The sequence below is a fragment of the Grampus griseus genome, assembly GCF_964374135.1.
Source record: "Grampus griseus genome assembly, chromosome: 8".
In the NCBI taxonomy this organism is placed as follows: Eukaryota; Metazoa; Chordata; class Mammalia; order Artiodactyla; family Delphinidae; genus Grampus; species Grampus griseus.
The window spans coordinates 64,553,946-64,577,959 of record NC_139002.1 but is presented as its reverse complement, the minus strand read 5'-3'; the positions used below and the strand labels follow the sequence as shown (position 1 = coordinate 64,577,959).

The window sequence follows — 24,014 nt, the reverse complement described above, 5'->3', positions numbered from 1 at the left end:
TTTTATTGTGTTGTTTTGTTATTACTGAGTTTTGGAAGTTCTTTATATATTCTGGATACAGGTCCTTTATCAGATATTTGATTTGCAGATATTTCCCTGTTCTGTGGCTTGTCTTTTTGCTCTCTTAATGGTGTCCTTCAAAGAACAGTTCTTAATTTTGATGAAGTCTGTTTATCAGGGTTTTTTTTAATGGATTATGCTTTTAGTGTTGTATTTAAGAAAATTTTGCCTAACCAAGGTAACATAGTTTTTTTTTTCTATACATATCCTTCTAGAAGTTTTTAGTCTTAGGCTTTACATTTAAGTCTATGATCCATTTCAAGTTGATTTTGGTAAATGGTGTAAGCTAAGGGTCCAGGTTTATTTTTTCTGGATGGATATCCAGTTGTTCCAGAATCATATGTTGAAAAGATTATCCTCTCTCTGATAAATTGTCTTTTCACCTTTGTCAAAATATTAGTGATCTGTATATGTGTGAGTCTGTTTCTGGATTCTTTGTTCTGTTTCATTGATGTGTTAGTCTACATTTACACCAATACCACACTGTCTTGATTACTGTAGCTTTATATTAAATCTTGAAGTCAGGTAGTGTTAGTCTTTCAACTTTGTTCTTATTTTCAAAGTTGTTTTGGCTATTGTAGGTCCTTTTTATTTCATATGTATTTAGAATCAGCTTGCCAATCTACAAATAACCTGAAATTTTCATTTGGATTGCCTTGAATCTATAGCCCAATTTAGGGAGAATTGACATTTTAACATTATTCAGTCTTCTGATACATGAACATGGCATATCTCTCCATTTATTCAGGTCTTTAATTTCTCTCAGCAGTGTTATATAGTTTTCAGTGAACAGGTTTTACATATCTTTTGTCAGATTTATTCCTAAGTATTTCATATGTTTAGTGCTATTGTAAATGGTATTTTAAAGTTTCAATTTCTGATTGTTCATTGCTAATATATAGAAATATAATAGAGTTTTGTATATTGATCTGTGTCCTACAACCTTCCTAAACTAGTAGCTTTTTGTATATTCCTTCAGATTTTTTATGTAGACAGTCTTATTGCCTGCAAATAATGATAGTTTTACTTTTTCCTTTCCAGTCTTGATATCTTTTCTTTTTCTTGCCTTATTGCACTGGCTAGAACCTCTAGTGCAATGTCAAATAGAATATGGCATGCTTGTCTTATTTCTGATCTTAAGGGGAAAGCATTCACCACTAAGTATGGTGTTATTACTATGTTTTTTTCTTTTAATTAATTAATTAATTAATTTTTGGCTGAGTTGAGTCTTTGTTGCTGCGCGTGGGCTTTTTCTAGTTGCGGCAAGAGGGGGCTACTCTTTGTTGAGGTGCACAGGCTTCTCATTACAGTGGCTTCTCTTGTCGTGGAGCACGGGCTCTAGGCGTGCGGGCTTCAGTAGTTGTGGCTCGCGGGCTCTAGAGCGCAGGCTCAGTAGTTGTGGCGCACGGGCTTAGTTGCTCCGTGGCAAGTGGGATCCTCCCGGAGCAGGGCTCGAACCCGTGTCCCCTGCATTGGCAGGCGGATTTTTAACCACTGCACCACCACGAAGCCCATCACATGGTTTTTCATGGGTATTTTTCTATCAGTTGAGAATGTTGGTTTCTGTTAGTAGCTTGCTGACAGTTTTTATCAGAAGTGGTGGTTGTATTTTGCCAAATGCTTTTTTGCATCTATTGAGGTAATTATATGGTTTTTAGCTTTAGTTTTATCAAAATGGTGAATTATATTCATTGATTTTTGAATGTGTAAACCAGTCTTGCAGTCCTGAGATAAACTCTCTTTGGTCATGATGTATTATCCTTTTGTTTATTATTGGATTCGCTTTACTAAAAATTTGTTTAGAATTTTTGCATCTGTGTTCATGAGGGATTTGGTTCCTAGTTTTCATTTAATGTCTTGGTCTGATTTGGTATCAGGATAATGCTGGCCTCATAGAATAAGTTGGGAAATACTCCCTTTAGTTTTTTGGAGGAGCTTGTGTAAGTGATACTATTTCTTCTTTAAATGTTTAGCAGAATTCATCAGTGGAGCCATCAGGGCCTGGAGTTTTCTTTGTAGGAAGGTTTTAGACTACAGATTCAATTTAAAAAATAGATATAGAGCTATTCAGGTTATCTGTTTTCTTGAGTGAGCTTTAACAGTTTGTGTGTTTCATCTGTTGTCAAATTTGTTGGCATTGAGTTGTTTGTAATATTCATGGCCTAAGATAGGCTGTAAATCTTTCAAGTAATATTTTAATGACATTCCACAAATTTTGATATTTTGTGTTTTCATTTTTATTCAGCTCAAAATACTTTATTTCCTTTTTTTTTCCTTAGAAATTCTGGAATTCCTTTAATGTTCTCTGACATATATTTAATTCTGTACAATTATTATCAAAATAATCTTTTTTTTTTTAACATCTTTATTGGAGTATGATTGCTTTACAATGGTGTTTTAGTTTCTGCTTTATAACAAAGTGAATCAGCTATACATATACATATATCCCCATATCTCCTCCCTCTTGGGTCTACCTCCCTCCCACCCTCCCTATCCCACCCCTCTAGGGGATCACAAAGCACCGAGCTGATCTCCCTGTGCTATGCGGCTGCTTCCCACTAGCTATCTGTTTTACGTTTGGTAGTGTATATATGTCCATGCCACTCTCTCACTTCGTCCCAGCTTACCCTTCCCTCTCCCCATGTCCTCAAGTCCATTCTCTAGTAGGTCTGCGTCTTTATTCCCGTCTTGCCCCTACATTCTTCATGACATATTTTTGGTTTGTTTTTTAGATTCCATATATATGTGTTAGCATACGGTATTTATTTTTCTCTTTCTGACTTACTTCACTCTGTATGACAGACTCTAGGTCCATCCACCTCACTATAAATATCTCAGTTTCGTTTCTTTTTATTGCTGAGTAATATTCCATTGTGTATATGTGCCACATCTTCTTTATCCATTCATCTGTCGATGGACACTTAGGTTGCTTCCATGTCCAGACTATTGTCAATAGAGCTGCAATGAACATTTTCACTGTTATTCTTATTTTGACTTTTACAAAATGATAATTACGTTTACCAGAAGAAGGTGTCAATATTAAATATGCAGTCATTTAAAGCAACAACAAAAAGCTCCCCACTCTCTAATCTTTGATATCTACTCTTTATGCATATTTATCAGTAGACAAATAAATATAAAAACCCAGTACCCCAAAACTCAATGGTTTTCTCCATCATTGTGAAAGGAAAGTCAAAATGGAGTCAGTATTTCTAAGAGAGATCTCTAAAATGGAGCCGGGAAGCCATTAAGGAAGTACGATGTTTGCATGACTCAGCCTGGATGGAAGCTGACCTTTTGACCTGATGAAGAACAGAACACCAGAACACCTGCCAGAAACTCAAGATACTAATCAGACCCTTACCCTAAAACAATTCGTGACAGTCTATACACTAACAAGACCCCTACCCTAAAATAACCTGTGATTTCTTAAGGACAAATAATTTGACTCGCATCAGAGTCGATCACAACTCTCACCAGGGCAACTTTTAACAACCTCGTGGTTTTTGTCTTTATAAGCCCCTGACTCTTTCTCTTCCTCGGAATACTCTTTCAGGGTTAACTGAATCTGTGTCTCCCCAATTGCAATTCTTAAGTCCCCAAATAAACTCTGTTCTTTTTGCAGCCTCCTGCATTTTTTTAGTTGACATTATTTAGATCTTTTCTTCCTTAATTAATCTTGTCGCACCCCAAATAGCACAAAGCTCTATAGATTCAAAGGAGGCAGAAATGGAAAAAACTACAAGGAAGACACTCTGATTCTAAAACCAAAGGCGAGGGACTTCCTTGGTGGTCCAGTGGTTAAGAATCCACCTTCCGGGGCTTCCCCGGTGGCGCAGTGGTTAAGAATCCACCTGCCAATGCAAGGGACACGGGTTCAAGCCCTGGTCCGGGAAGATCCCACATGCTGCAGAGCAACTAAGCCCATGCACAACAGCTACCGAGCCTGTGCTCTAGAGCTCACGAGCCACAACTACTGAGCCCATGAGCCACAACTACTGAGGCCCGCGCACCTAGAGCCCGTGCTTCGCAACAGGAGAAGCCACCACAATGGGAAGACCGCGTACCGTGGCGAGAGGGGGCCTCCCTCGCCACAGCTGGGGGGAGCCTGCGCGCAGCAACGAGGACACAATGCAGCCAAAAATAAATAAATTGAATAAATAAATTTAAAAAAGAACAAAAGAATCCACCTTCCAATGCAAGGGACGTGGGTTCGATCCCTGGTCGGGGAACTAAGATCCTACATGCTGCGGGGCAACTAAGCCCGCGCGCTGCAACTACTGAGCCCATACACTCCAGAGCCCGTGCGCCACAACTAGAAAGCCCACGTGTTGCAACTACTGAGCCCACGCACCACAACTAAGACCCAACGCAGCCAAACAAATAAATAAAAATAAAACCAAAGGAGAGAGAAAAAGAGATGCAATTGACTATAGCTTAAACATTACGGGTATGATCTAATTATCAGGCATGTTCATCAAGATGGCTGCCCAGACATGCCCAACAATGTGAATGCTGCTTAGATCCAATTCTATGAGAGCGGTCTCTTCTTTGGAGGTCCTCTTACTCACATTCCTCAGCTATACATAAAAATCTTCCCCCCAAAAATCATTGGTGGAAGGATGAGACAAAGTCATGTTGATACCAGTGTGTGCATAGTCCAAAGTCTTCTTCCCAGGCCTTGCTGTTGACTACGAAATTCAGAGTAGGAAAGGCCTTCCCCCAGCTAGTTTCATGCAAGCCACAAAATGACCAAAAGAGGTAGACCAGTCCTCTTGGTAATTCTAGGAAAATAAAAACCAAGACAATCTTATTTCTGATGATGCTTTAAATCTATTTTAGAATGGAGTAGTAAATAAACAAATATATTTTTTTAATCAATTATTTTAGTATTTGAAACAATAGGAAAGAGGAGCAGGCCATCCTCACAGCAAGGGAGGAGAAGCATCCTCTCAAGGCCTTCCTTATCTTGAGCAAGGAAAGTTTTCAAAGCTACATTCAGTACTACAAGAATCACTATGATCAGGTCAACTTTTACAGAGTAACTGTGGCCTATAAAACAAAACCACTGATTTATTAATACATGTCTGGCTACTAAAGCAGTTATAAAACTATATTATGTGGAATTCCTTTAAAAAATAGGGGGTAGAAAGTACAGAAGTAAAATACAATTTAAATGTATGATAACTGTTAAAGCTAAGTATTGAAAACACTGAGATTCACTATGCTACTCTTCTGTGTAAGTTTAAACTTTTACATAATAAAAAGATTTTCTTAAAAATATGTAAAATATGTTTGAAAAAGGCAGTTCACAATAGTATAAACAGAGATTATTATAAAAGTATGTCAGGTGATAGAGGAAACAGGTGTTTCTGGAATTATATAAATTGAGCTAAATGTTCATTGTTTTTACTTTTTTCCTGGAAAGTTGTTTGTGTTCCCCAAGATAAAAGAAAATAAACTTGGTGATACCACCCTGGGCTCATCCCAAAGCCCTTCTCTCCCAAATCCTGTATCAGGGCCACAGGCACCAGCACCCAAGCTCCACGTTTTTCTTACCTCTTGAGGCAGCTCCAGTTTTGACCGGTCATCCAGGCCATTGGAATGCAAGCCCATCAGGTATGGCACAGGAGCATCTAAGAAATGTAGGAGAGAAGCTGGGAGAATAGGAACATAGACATGCTGCCACTGGAAAGGAAACATGAGAGCTGTAATTGTCTCCGCCACAGTCATCAGTCTCTGGTAATCTAGGTCAAAAACAAAACACACACAAAACCAGTCAAAAACAAGGTACTTGCTTCTCAAATAGTAAGTTAAAATCTTCAACACAATTTCACATTTAGAAAGGAACAGGATAAATTTCAGCAAGGGTATGCTCAGAGTATGATTCCCTTGTGGGTATCAGAGAGACAACCCAGAGACCTCAATGAACCACAAGCTGAAGTATACCCCCCCCCCACAGGTCCATGCTAGTAATAAAATTTAATATAGAAATACAATTTAGAAAAAAAGAAATACAATACGTATCATAAATAGTACCTTGCTCCGAATACTAAACCAGAATGTTAAGTAGATTCTCTTCAGTAGAAGGAGAATGGGGAAGTGGAAGAAAAAGAAAAGGAACAGTGGTCTAGTCTCTGTTCAGCATGAATGTCAAAACACCTCATTTACCACTCACATGTCTGCATTCTACTAGGAGCTGATGTGAACTTTGCCTTCAAGATCAAGCCCAAAGAACCTTCAAGCATGCAGAGGCTGGTTTTCCACACTAGCCAAGTCTGCCTTCCACCTGGCAACCTTTCTTGAATGGTAACAGCATGAAAGTGTCATTTTAACACTTTGATAAAAAGCTCCCCTAGAACCTGAAAGACCCAGAAGATTGACTTTCATTACTCAAAACTCTTATCCTAGGTCAGAGAGCATATCTTGGAAGAGAAGCTTGTGCTCAAAGCTTAGCTTTTCTTCAGAATGCAATTTCTAGACTTGTTTTATTTTTAAAATGAGTAAAAAATACATCAGCAAAGCCAATACAATAGATTGAGATTTAACACATTACTATTTACAAATGGTATGATGGTTTCAGACACTTAAAGACAAAGTAGGAACATCAATTTTAAAATCATATGAGTAATATCCTCCTGGAATGGCTGATTTCAAATGAGTTTTCACAGGAGCTAAACAGTTTTATGCACTAAAAACTCAGCCCACCATTTAAGCAAATCCCAGCTTGGTTCATAAATGAGTAATAAATAACAAAAAGCTTTCCAGAGAATGAAGAAGAATGAGTAGGAAGTGAGCAGAAGCTGATATATATCAACTAGGTTTTAGCAAAGCAGCCTTTGTGCTCACCAGTAAAACTTTGGAGCAGCTTACCACCTTGCTCCTGGCTAAGCATGACCTGGAAATAGTTTTTTTTTTAACTAGTAATGCAAATAAATAAAAACTGATGACTAAAACTTCATCATCTCAAACATTTTGAGTACACTCTAAGGAAGTGCCTCACGCTTCTTCGGGGAAAGCTAAGGCATTTGATAGATAATAGGTAAGTGATGTAAAACAATCAGTGGGTAAAACTGAGCTCAGAGATTTGGTCATCAATAATGATTTTTAAAAAAATACAACTGATTTAGCAGAAGGACAAAAGAGCGCAAGCTTTTCATATTCACTAAAATCAGGAACAGACTGATAAGAGTTCAAGAAGAAAGTCGATCTCATCTTTCACTGTGCCCCACAAAGCACTGCCATTCCCATATTAAAGACTATTTGGTGAGGACCCTCTCCCAATTGAAGCAACAACAAAAATATTTCACAAATTACAAAAAAAAATAAAAAACTCTTTCAAGGATTAAATAGATAATCTATATAGCCTTTCAGAAAAAGTATTTACTCCAACGTGAGAGTAAGCAACAACTGAGGAACAAAATTTAGGCCACTGCAAGTTCTATCTTCAGCCTCTTCTGAGATATCTCAGTTCCATGGGGCACCTGTACAACTTGGCTTGTTATCTTTCTGTTGAAATCTTCCTGCTCTATGATTATTCTAACAATTATTATTAAGAAGAATTCTAATGATTCTCTAGGCGAGGCCTCAGTTTTTGTATCTTTCACCTCTCTTTTCTAGATATGAATGCCTGTAAATAATCTACTAAGCAATAATCTTGAGAATCTCAGACATGATAAGAATATACTTTAAAATTCAAACTTAAGATGATCAAAAGAATGTAAAGGTGTGGGAGAAAACCTCCAAGAGATATTTAAAGCTGAAGGTCCAGTCTTACTGTGTCCCAACACTGGCACTTAAACACACATTTTGAATAAATATTACACTGAATAATTTCTCCCCCGTTTCAGTGTACACACACCATTTCTGGGTTTTTTTAAAAAAGGCAGGAAGGAGCAAGGCCTTTCCAATCATGTGAAAACCAAAAAGCTGCTGCTTTTACCGAAAGTCAATAAAGCAGGTGCTACTCCTTTACGTGGCTGGCATTCCTGACAGGTCTGCTCAGAGACAAGAACATCTCATAGGGGTCCAACAGACACTGAGTAAAGGAGTCCCTGAAATGCCTTCCTCATGAGGCTTCCTGGACACTGGACTGCTTGCTCCTTATAGTGTACCTAGTTACAGTGTCAGGGAACATCTATCTACTCTCTAATCATGAAACAGGGCACGCTGAAGTCTGAAGGAAGGGGCTTCCTCTGCTCCATAAAAGCAGCCTTTTCAATAGCACAGACATCTAGTTCTGGTTTTTCCCTACTCTTCAGGATGAGTCTAATCCAGTATCTGAAACTCAGCCCACTTATTTCTGCTAGAGTGGGTAACCTTATTCGCCTCAGATTGAAATCCCTGAAGAATTCCCTGTGATGCACTTGAAAGTGTGCTATTCTTAGAAACAAAACACTTTAGGGGATGAGAAATCATCTCCTCTTTCAAGGCTAAACTGCTTTCCATTTATATGGTTTGGTTTTACAGATACTAGAAACTTGGAATTTTATGGCCTCTCTGGTCTGAGTTGTGGGTTTCGTTTTCCCTACATTTTTGTATTTTAAAAAAGCAACAACTCATCTTGAAGGATGGCCTAATAAACCATGCCTCCGGGATCCATCAACCCGTGGTACCCACACTAGGATGCTGACCTCCCAGAGCTGTAAGCAACAGCACAAAATCCATTTCTATACACCAGTACAAACGATAAAATCAGTACCTCCTTTGCCATTGCCTGTCTCTGTGCTCATCATTCCAAGAAGGTGAAACTAATAAATAGGAAACAGATGAAGGTCATCTGCATCCAAAGAGTTTTAGCCAATCAAAATCAACTGGAAACACTTCAGCTCGAGGCAACTCTCTGGGTTTTCTCACAGCTCCCATAATGCTGTAATGAGCAATTACTTTTAACAAAAGGAGATAACGCAAAGCATACTGGGATTACAACCACTTCTGAGTGGTGAAGAGAGAATAATCAGCACATTCTTATGACTTCTCTCTGTGCAGAGAAAGACATTAGGCTTGGGATCACTTTACAGATAAGTTCACTCCTAAAACAAACTACAGGGAAGTTCCTGCAAATCAGAAATTGAATTAGAAACTGTCCTTGCATACTCACACTTCTGTGAAAATTGTATGAACAAGGATGTTTCTCATGCAATCTCTGTTCTTAGGAAACAACCCAATCTATGTCCTGATATCTCCAAGATAAACTGTTAAATGAAAGAAGGTATAAAACAATGATTAGTATGCTCCCATCTGTGTTGTTTTTAAAAGGTATACATGCTGTATATGCAAGGAAACAGGAAACAGTGATAAGTCTTAACACGTCACTGTACATACACCCTTTTGTAATATTTTAAATTTCTACCATATGACTGAAATGCTTTTTTTCCAAGTTTTACTTTAATATACCATATGTATATCAAAATGTATATAATTTAAAGAATATTATAATTAATACATGTGCACCACAACATTAAAAATAGTGCATTATATAAAAGTATTTAGGAGGAGGGCATAAAAAAAATCAAGAGATTATTTCACAAGGGTAGGATTTTAGATCAAAAAGAAAGGGAAACAGGGACTTCCCTGGTAGTGCAGTGGCTAAGAATCCGCCTGCCAATGCAGGGGACATGGGTTCGATCCCTGGTCCGGGAAGACCCCACATGCCGCGGAGCAACTAAGCCCGTGCGCCACAACTACTGAAGCCCGCATGCCTAGAGCCCGTGCTCCGCAACAAGAGAAGCCACCGCAATGAGAAGCCCACACATCGCAACGAAGAGTAGCCTCTGCTCACCACAACTAGAGAAAGCCCGCACAGCCAAAAAAAAAAACATAAGGGAAACATTCAATTCTCTCTGCACTGTTTGTCCACACATTATTTATTTGTTTTAAAAAACTATTATTTCATTAGGGATGCACAAGAAACTTGATCTCCGGCTACCACAGGAAGGAGAGAGGAAGGAGATTTCATTTTATTCCCTTTAAAATTGTTTTGATTGCATGCCTTGAGTTTGCATTACTTTTGCAAAAAAAACAAAAACAAAAACTAATGCAAGGTTATGTATAAAATAAGCTACAAGGATACATTGTACAACATGGGGAATATAGCCAATATTTTATAATATGTATAAATGGGGTATAACCTTTAAAAATTGTGAGTCACTATATTGTACACCTGTAACTTATATACTATTGTACATCAACTATACTTCAATTAAAAATTAATTAAAAAATACTAATTATGCATTTGTTTCCAAGCTTGTCTGCACTAGTTGAACTTATTACTGGGTTGTATAATTTAAACAAATATTATGTAAATAAATGGTAAGATATGAGGACAAAAAAAAGAACTGTTTCTCTGAAAACAAAATTAAATGCTTTAAAAAGCAAAGTCACTAAAAATACAGCAATTGAATTAGGCATATCACTTAAGTGCAAAAATCTTGGGAAAACTAGCATCTACTATGGTTCTTTTGCAAGGTCCTTTAAAAGTTCTCACTCCACTTTAAAAACTGGAAAACTCAGTGAATGAATTATGGGTGAGATTTATGCAAGAGAAACAGTGCAGACCCCTGATTAGTGGATCCATAATCAAAGAAAATGCACAGACACTTCATCAAAAGATTGGTGATTATACAGTCATATGGTTTAAATTAAAATGTTTAAGGGATGTATATATCCTTTTAGGATTCCCAAAGTTACATGACTTTTTCAATTATCGAATTCACTACGCTACTAAATCACTTCAGATAAAGAACTTCTGCTCTCTGTATAATTTTAAAACAACCACTAAAATATATGCTATTAAAGAAAAACTATCTCTATAGGGACCAAAGAACAAATATTATGCAGTAGTAAATGATCTACACATATGTTGAAAAAAAGATTTTCGGGGCTTACCTGGTGGCGCAGTGGTTGAGAGTCCGCCTGCCGATGCAGCGGACACGGGTTCGTGCCCCGGTCCGGGAAGATCCCACATGCCGCGGAGCGGCTCTGCCTGTGATCCATGGCCGCTGAGCCTGTGCATCCGGAGCCTGTGTTCCGCAACAGGAGAGGCCAGGGCAGTGAGAGGCCCGCATACCGCAAAAAAAAAAAAAAAAAAAAAAATTTCCCTAAATAACACGTCTTTTCTATTCAGAAGGCAGGACATGTAGTGGGCAACACCGACTCTGAGTGCTGATGGCATGTTTTTCGAGGGCCAGAGAGATTTCCATCCACATGAGTTCTCTGAATCATAAATACAAATTACTTCAAGAAAACCAACCTGAATTGTTTCAAGTACTCTTAACAATAGACAGTACAATCTACATCCAATAAAAGACATTCCATTCCATTTTAACCTCAACCATGCTGATTTTCTTTTTGACCCCTTGGTTATTTTGAAGTGTGTTTTTTAGTTTTAAGGTATTATTGATTATTGTTGGTCACAAGACATACTTTGTATGATTCAAGTTATTTTAAATTTATTGAGACTTGTTTTATGGCCCAGAATATGGTATGTTTTTTAAAATATTGGACTTTTTCATTCTCATCCAGAGAAAGCAATTGAGCTGCGACTGGCAAAAATCGACCATACTGCGGTTCACCCCCATTTACTTGACATGAAGATTGGACAAGGGAAGTATGAACCAGGCTTCTTCCCTAAGCTGCAGTCTGATGTGCTTTCCACCGGGCCAGCCAGCAACAAGTGAGTCAACCCCAGGGATTCCCTGATTCAGCTCCCTAGCCACAGTGGTGAGGGTTATACGGTATCTGGACCTGGACTGTTATCTCCAGGAGACCTTGACATTTGTAAAGCAAATATGGAGAAAACACACACTATCCAGGTTGTTCACTTGTTTTAACAAGGAAACAGGTGACAGAGTATCATCGGCTCCTGTCTCCACTGTGCAAATTGGGATAGCTCCATGTGTCAGGGCCTGTAAAAGGCCGGACTGCAGATGGGTTGAAATCATCTCATTATTGAATCCGTACAACACCTAGCTAGCGCTGTATCGTTAGTAAGTGGTGGTTGAAATAACTGAACTGAAAGTAGATAGCTTAGCAGGATTGCTCTTCTTCGTTACTTTTGGAGATGAGTGTATCAATGCCCAGGCAGAGTTGAATGAGTATAGTTTTGGATCTGCAAGTGAAGTTTTTGTAGGTGTTTCAAGAGAGATATGTCTCTTGGGACTTCCCTGGTGGCGCAGTGGTTAAGAATCTGCATGCCAATGCAGGGGACACGGGTTCGAGCCCTGGTCTGGGAAGATCCCACGTGCCACGGAGCAACTAGGCCCGTGAGCCATGGCCACTGAGCCCGCTCGCCTAGAGCCGGTGCTCCACAACAGGAGAAGTCACCGCAGTGAGAAGCCCACGCACAGCAATGCAACTAGAGAAAGCCCACGCACAGCAACGAAGACCCAATGCAGCCAAAACCAAATAAATTTATTTAAAAAAAAAAGATATGTCTCTGTCCCTGGGGAGTTATCTCTTTCTTGCCTCGCAAGTGATCTTTAAGCTACCCTTCTCAAGGTTTCTGAGCTATCTCTGGTGATTTCTTGGTGGTTTCCCATGGCCACCATTGGTCCCTAGATGTTTTAAGTTTTCTCCCGTCAGTTGACCTTACTTTCTTAGCAGAATATTCTTTCTTTCTTCCCTTCCTTCTTTCCTCCCTCTCTCCCTCCCTCCCTTCATTCCTTCCTTTCTTCATTTATTTTTGGCTGTGTTGGGTCTTCGTTGCTGTGCACGGGCTTTCTCTAGTTGTGGCGAGTGGGAGCTACTCTTCGTTGTGGTGCGCAGGCTTCTCATTGTGGTGGCTTCTTTTGTTGAGCTCGGGCTCTAGGTGTGCGGGCTTCAGTAGTTGTGGCACGCGGGCTCAGTAGTTGTGGCTTGCGGGCTGTAGAGTGCAAGCTCAGTAGTTGTGGTGCACAGGCTTAGTTGCTCTGCGGCATGTGGGATCTTCCCGCCCAGGGCTCGAACCCGTGTCCTCTGCATTGGCAGGCGGCTTCTTAACCACTGCGCCACCAGGGAAGTCCCTCTTAGCGGAATATTCTTAATTGTCTGCTTTGATTCTGTCAGGTGGACAAAAAGGAATGCCCCTGCCCAGTGGAGGCGTAAAGACCGGCAGAAGCAGCACACAGAACACCTGCGTTTAGACAATGACCAGAGAGAGGTAAGACACCTTGAGAATGACAAGGAATGACCCTGTTATCATGCTACACCCTCCTTCTCCTTCTCATTTCCTTGGCCTCTGTTCTGATTCAAATATCCTCCTCATAAAGAAGGGTTAATAATAAGTTAGTTCCTGATCCCTGATATGGGCCTCGGTTGTGACAAATTCAGGATGTACAGTGTTTCACAAGGGGCAGCAGGGCCACTAGCCATGTGCGTCCTCTCCCTGAACCAGATTTGTACCTCTGTTCGGGAATGATAACCAGTGCTTGGAAGAGAGCCTTTCACTGTCCTTTCAGTAGTCACTCATGCATGATACTCACTTCCTCCCAGGGGTTGGGAGAGTGGGAGGGCTGACAGGAACCTCAGAAGATAAGATTCTAAAACTTGGGAAAAATCCCTTTAAAATTTTTGAGGCTTTTGTGTGTGTGTGTGTGTGGTATGGTGGTAAAGAAGTTAATTTTGTTAGAGTGAGAAAGAGGAAAAGCTGAACTTGGGTTAATGCTGTGACTCTCTGAACCTGGGGAGGAGGAACCTTTTTTCCTATTTTTTTCTTTATTTTAATTTAAAACAGGTAATCTTGACTTTTTTTTGTCAGAGGAGCAAAATAATATTATTATCAGGTGCGTGCGGATTGAGGATTCTTGAATTGACCTGAGTCCTTATTGCTTGTAAGCTGAGTTTCTCAGCTCCACTGTAACTTGTTCCCAGTAAAGTTTCTATTATAAACTTCAGGTTGGAGACCCTGCCTTACTGAGTTGCAGAGAACTTGTGAAAATGGAGCTTCACCTTCAGAAACCTATTTCAGAAACTTCTCTTTGAGAAAAGACCCTGCAGTTTGCATTTTATACGATGAAATCCAGTAAAGCATGTTGTTTTCATATGTGTCTGGCATCTCAATGAATGGGAAAATATTTTGCCTTTGCTGTTTTTTAAAGGAATAAATTAATATTGCAAAATATGGTTATGAATTTTTAACTGCTGGTTTATAGGGTACAATTGTACTTGGCGTTTTTGTGAGGGTGGCCTAATGGGTGTTGGGTGTAGGTGTTATTTTAAAAGTCTCCCCTGGGTCTTCCACCTCACCTCCATATTATTTCTTTCAGCAGTGTTTATTGAGTACGTTTTCTTGGTCAAAATCACTATAGTAAACACTTTGAAATATAAAGATGATTAGGAGGTAGCCTTGTCCTCAGGGAATACCAGTTTATTAAGGGAGCAAAGGCCATATGAAAGGGCCATATGAGAGGCACGCCAGTGTTTGATCACTGATTAGAGAAAGCAGAGGTCAGTTCTGTCTGGGGTAATCCCAAACAAGACTGTTTGGAGGAACCAGCATCTGTTTAAGTCTTGAGGATGATAGGATTGTTAGGGACAAAGATGAGTATTGCAAGTAAAGGAGATGGCAGGATCCAAAGTTTGGTGGTGGTTGTGTGAAGGAGGCTGTGGGCAGAATATTTGGCAGGCAAGAGGTACTGGAGGTAGCTAGCAAGTTAGGAGCAGGTAGCAGTAGTGCAGGTGATAGTAATTGAAGCCTAATCTTAGGGGCTGGTAGTAGGGGCAGATTGAGGGGCCAGAAGATAGAATGGACAGAATTGTACTACTGGAATAAATATGGGGAAAGAAAGAAGTTGGGAGTAAAAATGTTGGTTGTGAACCTGGGATACTGAGAGGATGTCAGTGTGCAATTTACTGCATTGATTTGGTTATATGTTAAAGCAGACAGCATATGGGGAATCACCAGCAAACTGTAGAAAATCAGAAAATGCAGTTGTTGTTTTGAGTGTACACACGTGTTCTTTAGGCCCTAATTTAGCAAGGATGGATATCTTTGATATGAGCAGAGGAATTAAATTCCTCCAAACTTGGTGGGGAAAATGATTTTCCTCAATAGTACGCTGAGATTTGAGTTGGTTTGCCTACTCATAGGAGTTTGCACACTCATACATGTTGCAGCCATATGTTTTTTACCTCTTGTATCATTAAAGCCAAGAGGGCTTTACATTAGAAAAAACAGAATTAATTCATCATATTTTCTCAGTTTTCCCTACGATACAAGCACTGCATTTTAAACTTTGCCCTGAGCCTAGGAAAGAGGCAGTAAGAAAGTGCGGGGTGATAGTGCCCTCTTCAGGCCCCATCAGTACTGGTTGCCTGTGGTCTGTGTGCATGGGCACTAAGAGTCTTTGATTTTTCCGTTGGCTTTAGAAGTACATCCAGGAAGCCAGGAATATGGGCAGCACCATCCGCCAGCCCAAACTATCCAACCTTTCCCCGTCAGTGATTGCCCAAACCAACTGGAAGTTTGTGGAGGGTCTGCTGAAGGAATGCCGCAACAAGGTGAGCTGTGGACACTTCTGAATGTGTATTTTCCTTGGCAGCCAAGATGAGACCAAGTCCTAGCTCTGACCACTCTTTTCTTGATTTTGAAAACATTGTTAATGTAATGGGATAGTACTAATGTTAAGATCCTTTTAACTTGGAATTAGGTGTATTTGTTTTAAATAAAATATACCATTAATTGAGAGCAAGCACACTTTGCTTGATAAAAACTTAATATGTATTCTTTAAAACTGAGAGACAGATGTAGTTTTTAATTTTAGACATCTTATGTTACTTAAAATCATTAATTTTAAGTAAGTAGTATCTTAAGTAAGTAATGTAGTTGTATTGTCTTCAACAGATTAGTCTTACACGTATGCAAATGTTTTTGCCTCTCTGATTTAATCTGATAGCACTGATCTCGTGTCTAGAAACAAGAATTCGCTGAGTGCCTACTGTGTGCCAGATGAAGGTGTATTATTCAGTTTAAGCTTGCTGTTGGCATGTTTTTTTTCCATTCTACAAGAAGAGTAATTTTTTAAAGCTTTATTAAGGTATAATTGATATACAAAAAATTGCACACATATAATGTATACATCTTGATGAGTTTGGACATATGCATACACTGGTGATACTGTTACCACCAATCAAGGTAGACATATCTGTCACTTCCAAAAATTTCCTTATATTCTTTTGCGTTTTTTGTTTGTTTTGGGGGTAAGAGCACAACATGAGATCTGTCCTCTTAACATTTTAAATGGCACAATATTGTATTATTATAGGTGCTATGTTGTACAGCAGGTCTCCAGAGCTTATTCTTCTTACCTATGAATACCGAAACTTCATACCTCTTGAGCAACAATTCTATTTTTCCCTCCCCACAGCCCCTAGCAACCACCATTCTATTCTCTGCTTCTATGAATTTGTTTGACTATTTCAGATACCTTATATAAGTGGAATCATGTAGTATTTGTCCTGTTTGGCTTATTTCACTTAGCATAATGTCGTCCAGGTTCATCCATGTTACTGCAAATGGCAGGATTTCCTTCTTTTTTAAGGCTTTTTAAAGGCTGAATAATACTCCATCATATGTTATGTATATACCACATATTGTTTAGCCATTCATCTATTGGTAGATACTTGGGTAGTTTCTATATCTAGGCTTTCATGAATAATGCTGCAATGAACATGGGGATGCAGATATTTCTTTGAGATCCTAATTTCAGTTCTTTCGGGTATATACTCAGAAGTGGGATTGCTGGATCAAAAGACAGTCATTCTTTTTTTTTTTTAATAACAGATTTGTAGAGATCTGCTTTCTTGTATTTTTAAAATTATTATTTTTATTTTTGGTTGCCTTGGGTCTTTGTTGCTGCGATGAGCTTTCTCTGGTTGCAGTGAGTGGGGGCTACTCTTGTTGCAGTGTACGGGCTTCTCATTGCGGTGGCTTCTCTTGTTGCAGAGCACGGGCTCTAGGTGCGCAGGCTTCAGTAGTTGTGGCGCGTGGGCTCAGTAGTTGTGGCTTGCGGGCTTTAGAGCGCAGGCTCAGTAGTTGTGGCGCACAGGCTTAGTTGCTCTGCGGCACGTGGGATCTTCTGGGACCAGGGATCAAACCTATGTCCCCTGCATTGGCAGAGGGATTCTTAACCACTGTGCCACCAGGGAAGTCCCAAGATAGTCATTCTTAACTTTTAATATTTTAGTTCAGAACTTAAATTTCTAATAAAAATATAGCCTTTCAACCAAGTCAGTATACTGTGCTTTTTAGGACAGTTGAACTAACTTGGCCCCTACTACATCCTGTTTATTCATCAATGGAAAAAAAAGATTTTCCTGCATTTCAGTTTCTAAGTGATGCTCATTTATGGGATGAAATCAAATATACTTTCTCTTGAAGAAAAAATTATTACTGTTACAAGTTAGGTTGATATACCAATACTGATATTTTGAATTCAGGCATCTTAAAAACTTCATCAGTTCATTCTAAGTCGTTGATATCCATGATTTTTCCCAATAATGTTGTCTTTTCTCCCATCAAGAACATTGGTGATGCTGCCTTTTTTGAAACAGGGCTTGTCTCTTGTCTCTGGGATTTGTTTTCCATGCCCCTTGCATTCATTTTCAAGTTTTGAGATGCATGCTCTGGCAGTGACAGCTTTCTTATGTCTACTGCCTGGTCAACAATGATGGTGAAATATATCCTAATTTCAGATTTGTTGTTATGTGGAAAAGTGTACATGTTAGAATTGAAGAATAGCCTAACGCTATCAACTGTTGGCTAGCATGTGGAGCAACAGGGAACTCTGATACTGTTGGAAATGTAAATTGGTATGATTGCTTTGCAAAACAGCATAGCATTTATTATCCAGTATTCTTCTCCTAGGTATACTCCCTAGAGAAACCTTTGCAGCATGACCCAGGAGATATGTACGAGACGTCTACAGCAGAATTCTTTGTAATAGTCCCAAACCGGAAACAACCCAAATGCCAATCAGTAGGAGAATAAATAATAAATTGCAGTATATTTATACAGTGGAATGCTATACAGCGTGGAAATCGACAACAGATATATTGATCAGTGTGTATGAATTTCACAAACATAAAGTTAAGTGAAAAAGAAAATAACAAAAGGGGCTTCCCTGGTGGCGCAGTGGTTAAGAATCTGCCTGCCAATGCAGGGGACGCGGGTTCGAGCCCCGGTCCGGGGAGATCCCACATGCCGTGGAGCAACTAAGCCCATGCACCACAATTACTGTGCCTGCGCTCTAGAGCCCACGAGCCACAACTGCTGAGCCCGTGTGCCACAACTGCTGAAGCCCGAGAGCCTAGAGCCCGTGCTCCGCAACAAGAAAAGCCAGTGCAATGAGAAGCCTGCACACTGCAACGAAGAGTGGCCCCCGCTTGCCACAACTAGGAAAGCCTGCACACAGCAACAAAGACCCAATGCAGCCAAAAATAAATAAATAAAATAAATAAATTTTAAAAAGAAAATAACAACAAAAAAACCATACTGGCAAAACTAAACTACATTGTTTAGGGATACAAATATAGGTGTTAATCATTTCCTTGCATTTCTGTAGTTTTACCGTGTAAGTCAGAACAGTGATCACTTCTAGAGTGGGAAAGGTGATTGGAGAAGGCACATGGGATTCTTCAAAGGTATAGATGGGCAATATTTTTTTCTTAATCTCGTTGATGGTTATGATAGTCTAATAGTATACACTCACATACACACATATATGTGTCTGTATATGAGATATATTTCACAATAAAAAATTAAAAATAGTAACACTGGAAAGAAATATGCCAAAGTGTTAAGAGTTGTTGCTTCTGCAGGGTAGGGGTGATATTTTTCCTTGCTCTTTAGATTCTTTTTTTTTTTTATAAATTTATTTTATTGATTTTTATTTTTGGCTGTGTTGGGTCTTCGTTGCTGCGCGAGGGCTTTCTCTAGTTGCGGCGAGTGGGAGCTGCTCATCGTCGCGGTGCGCAGGCTTCTCATTGTGGTAGCTTCTCTTGTTGCAGAGCACGGGCTCTAGGCACATGGGCTTTGGTAGTTGTGTCACGTGGGCTCAGTAGTTGTGGCTTGTGGGCTCTTGAGCGCAGGCTCAGTAGTTGTGGCGCACAGGCTTATTTTCTCCGTGACATGTGGGATCTTCTCAGTCTGGGGCTGGAATCCGTGTCCCCTGCACTGGCAGGCGGATTCTTAACCACTGCACCACCAGGGAAGCCCCTAGATTTTTATATGTCACAAATTTATAACATGATTAAATCTTCCTTAAGAACTTGGATTCAATATTCAGGCAGCTTTAGGTTCAAAGACCAGATTTGCTGCTTCTTTGCTGTGTGAATTTGGGCAAGTTACTTAAGTTCTCTGACCTCAATTTCCTTATCAGTAAATTGTGAAAAATAGTAATACTTCTCATAGAGTTATTAGGCTTAAATGAGATAATGTAATACTTAGTACAGTGCCTGGCACAAAGCTGCAATTATCATTATTCAGTGTGGTTTTTTGTTTTTGTTTTACAATGAGCACGTGAAAAATTTTACCTAAAAGTAAATTATTCCTCCTCAACTTTTCATTCCCTTGATAGATACTTTAGATATATTTCTAGGATTAAATGCTGAAAGGTTTGTTTAATAGGGTCAGTTAAGCAGTCAGAATCAGAGAATATCAGAGATGAGCATGACCAAAGGGTTTTATTCAACTCTTTTCATCTCATAAATGTAAAAACTGAATCTAGAGTGATGAAATCACTTGCCCAGGGTCAAATAGTGATTTCTGTGTTTTTATCTTCTTTGAAGAAGGCCCTCTACTATAACCTGACCTCAGTGGTGGAGAATAAATACACTCTTTATCTGTGGGTCTTACTCCCAGCCCAGCAGATATGCTGGGCAGTTGGCCACAACCCTCTCTAGTTGAATGTGATCTGGCTAACTGTGGGTGTCTAATCTTACCGACTGATTTCTTATAGACCAAGAGGATGCTGGTGGAGAAGATGGGCCGAGAGGCTGTGGAGCTAGGGCACGGGGAGGTGAACATCACAGGGGTGGAAGAGAACACCTTGATTGCCAGCCTTTGTGACCTCCTGGAAAGGATTTGGAGTCATGGGCTACAAGTGAAACAGGTAATGAATGTCTGGCCTCTCCCTGTTGAGCAGACTGTCTTCCTGTTTTTGCTTACTAGCTTTCCCACACTTTTCCAGCTGACTGGCTTTGAAGAATGGTGCATGGTGCTTTTGGAGTGAGACTTGAAATAGTTCAACAAATAAGTAAATAAATGTGACCCAAGCTATCTTCTTTAAAAATAAGCTTTATAAATCTGTGTATTTGTCAGACATTTTAAAAGTGGCATCTTTTTTCCTGCAAACAGAGCTGAAGGCCAAACTGATAGATCCTGTTTGGTGGCTGGTCCTAGTCTGGAGATGGAACACAAAAGAAAGAGAACTTGGAGCTCAGGAAGTACCAAATGTATTTTAAGGGTCCTTCACTATTTGTATTCCCAGTGGGAAAAGGTCTGTCATTAACATTTCTTTTATAAGCAGATAGCTTAACCTTCTAAAGATTTCAGAGAATACCAAAAAAGTTGAGTAAGTTTGATTTTTACTGCTCAATACCAAGAGAATCTCATTTCAAAATACTGTACTTTGAATAACTAGGCAAGATGGACAGCTTACACTTTCATGCATTTTTAAATTTGAAAAGAACTTGAAAAGTTTTCAAAAGCAGTTTTATTATGGAAAAATTAGGAAATATATGTACGTATCCAGCAAATATTTATTTAGGGCCTGCAGTGTGCCAGGCACTGTTGTAGGTACTTGAGATACCTCAGTGAACAAAGCAGACCAAGATCTCTGCCCTCCTGGAGTTTTCATTCTCATGGGCATAGAGACAATCTACCTCATCTGTCCTTCAAAACATTTTTCTGTACACGTATGCCCATGTACAGCTGTATATTTAAAAATCCAACAGAACTGCAATGAGATACCTTTTCACATCTACTAGGATAGGTAAAATAAAGAAGACAGACAATAACAAGAGTTAGTAAGGATGCAGAGAAATTGGAACCTTCAGATATTGCTGATGGGAATGTAAAGTGGTGCAGCCTCTTTGGAAAACAATCTGGCAATTCCTTGAAATGTTAGAGTTATCATGTGACCCAGCAAGTCCACTTCTAGCTATGTACTCAAGAGAAAGGGAAACATGTCTATGTAAATATGTGTATGAAAATGTTCATATTCCTAGCAGCATTATTCCTAATAACCAAAAGTTGGAACAACCCAAATGTCCATAAGCTGGTGAATGGATAAACTGAATGTGGTGTATTCATACAGTGGAATATTTTTCAGCAATAAAAGGAATGAAGTGTGGATACATGGTACAATATAGATGAAATTTGAAAACATACTAAGAGGAAGAAGTCAGTCACAGAAGACCACATAGTATATGATCTCATTTCTATAAAATGTCCAGAACAGGCAAATCCATAGATAGAAAGTAGATTAGGGGTTGCCACAGGCTAGGGAGGGATAAGGAGTGACTGCTAATGGGTTTTTTGGGGTGGTAAAAATCACCTAAAATTAGGTAGTGGTGATGGTTGCACAACTCTGTGACTATACTGAAACAGATTTTTTTTTTTTGGTACAGAACTTTGTACACTTTATAAGTGTTGCGGTCCAGGGATTATAACCTGGCTCCCTGGTCTCTTCCATCGTGTACCCGATTGCGATCAAATTCACTCTCAGAGGGTGATCTTATCACCCCTCTCTGAATCAATCCTTTATTATTGGTTGTTTGAGTTATTTGATTTTTCTGATTTTTTGGCCACGTCACTGAGCAACTACCCATTGTCTGATTTTTGGGGCACGTTACTGAGCAACTACCCATAGTATCTGCTTAGAAAGTAGAGAGAACCCAAACCGCAGTTTTTGCTGCTGGCCTCCTAGGTTTTGTTATTAGCTGCCTGCAGGGCTGCCTGCCGCAAGTCCTCATAAAAACCTGTTATCCTCACCATTCTCTTTGGCTTTCGGTGACATTTTCCGAGGACATGGACTTTCTCCTTTAGTATATTTTCTGACAATTAAAGGTGAGGTTTGTTTTTATCATACTGTTTTTGTACCTGCTGCCATTTGAGGACTGGTAAATGAAAAGGGGTTGTTTCTCATCTTTCATGCATGTGACATTCTTGGAGAATCTGGTGCTATATACTGTGTGGCCACGTTCCCAAATGGGTAGTGGGACTGTATTGAATCTTGCAATCCCAATCAGCCCCTTTGCAAAAGAGGAAAAGAATAATCCATGTCTCTTGAACTGGAAAACCCCCAGTGCCCTGTCACTAGGTTTCAGCCCAGCTGCTGCTCTCTCACTCTTGCCCTGGCTCTCCGTCCTCACCAGTGCAATCACTGAGCACCCGGGCGTCCTTCTGGCACAGTGGCCTGGTGTTGCTCTTGCCTTTGGCTCTTCGGTATCATTGCATGTGAGGACTCTCTGGTGACCAGCTGTACTTTACTTCCAGACAGTTCTGTTAAGGGAGGCTGCTTTCCTCGTCTGCCCAGATTTTGGGGATACAGTGATGAAAAAGGCTGTCTCTGCCTTTTTAGGGGCCTATGCTATGGTTTCAGTAAATGGATGGATGAATGGGTTTCTAGAAGTTGTATTACTAAATCAAAGAGCATGAATATTTTAAGGTCTCGTATTGTCTTCTACATACATTGTATTAATATACCAGTTAGTAACAGTTTAGGAGTAGTCTCATTGATGTTGTTGAACAGCTGTTTTCTCAAACGTTTGGTAATTCAGTGAATTTAAAAAAATGGTCTTGTCTAGTTTTAACTTGTGTGATTTTTAAAAAACTGCCATTGGGGTTGTTGGGTTTTACGTTGGTTAAATCTTGTAGGAAAGCCAAACTTACAGCAAGTTTATGTCAACAGCTTGCTGATCTATAGATGAGGGGTTTTTTTCCATTCAAATGCTTGATTTTTTTCCCCCCAAAACAGATCAAGTTGGAGGTTAAGAATAAAACAGATCCTCAATATCCTCAGGGGGAAAATCTTGAGACCTTAAATCCTCACATTCATTCCAGAGAATAAAATTTTCTTCAGAAAATATAACTTCAGAAGTTAAATGCTCTCTTCCAGAAGCAGCCATATAGCATCATTATTAACAGCAATGGTTCTAATATTAGATATACTTAAGCTTGCCCAACATTCTACTTCCTAGCTGTGTGATCTTTTACAAGTTACTTAGTCTTTCTGATCCTCAATTTGCTCTTTTCTAAAGAAAATGGGGATAGAGGTACCTACCTTTTAGGACTGTTGAAAGCATTAAACAGAGTATTGTATTTTAAACATATAACATAGTGCTTAGTTCATAGAAAAATTCAAGACATGGTAGCTTCTGTGCTTATTATTACTCTTACTTTTATGAAATACAGAAACTAAGTGACTTATAAAATGATCATAATAAATCCTACTATTAAAACAAACTTATACTACATTTATATTATATCAACTATATAGGAACATTTACCATGAATCTGAAATAAAGTTTTTAATCCCATAACAAGGGTCACTGTGTACTGAAGGATGACTAGAAAGAGACAAAGCAGTTGCTGGGTGACCAGCTAGGCTTATTCACTATGTAGGCAAATTGCTTCCTTATGTCAGGCTTGAGAATGCTGTTCAGATTTGTGCCTTGGTAAAATGACAAATCACTGCGTGTCTCCAGCAGTTTAAACTGCAGCTTTTATATTTTCAAATGCCAAGGTTCTGCTGTGTCGACTATAGTATATCTCAGATTTGCAGTTAAGTACCGACCTCCTTTCCTGCAGGCTTCTTCAAAGTACCTTCCACAGTAAATCCCCATCCTTGTGATGACTTACCCTCCCTAGGCTGCACTAAGGGCAGGAATGCCTTTAAATATTTTAGGAAATTCGGGAGCTGTCACAGAATCTCGTAGGCTCGGTATCCATTCCTCTGTGCAAAAGCCATCATGCA

General features: G+C 39.4%; 1 protein-coding gene across 3 annotated transcripts in view; it reads left to right on the top strand.

The window, feature by feature from the left end:
* Positions 1–24,014, top strand: part of DENND5A (DENN domain containing 5A) — a gene marked incomplete at its 5' end in the record, with an annotated part of 104,514 nt that overhangs the window by 66,169 nt on the left and 14,331 nt on the right. For 2 of the 3 annotated variants that reach the window (XM_082659686.1, XM_082659684.1), the window contains 4 exons: positions 11,584–11,734; positions 13,105–13,198; positions 15,406–15,537; positions 19,995–20,147. In XM_082659686.1, coding sequence (XP_082515812.1) covers positions 11,584–11,734; positions 13,105–13,198; positions 15,406–15,537; positions 19,995–20,147 — 530 coding nt within the window. Of the gene's footprint in view, positions 1–3,247; positions 3,655–11,583; positions 11,735–13,104; positions 13,199–15,405; positions 15,538–19,994; positions 20,148–24,014 lie in introns of those variants that run through there. The other variant, XM_082659685.1, reaches the window with a different exon arrangement.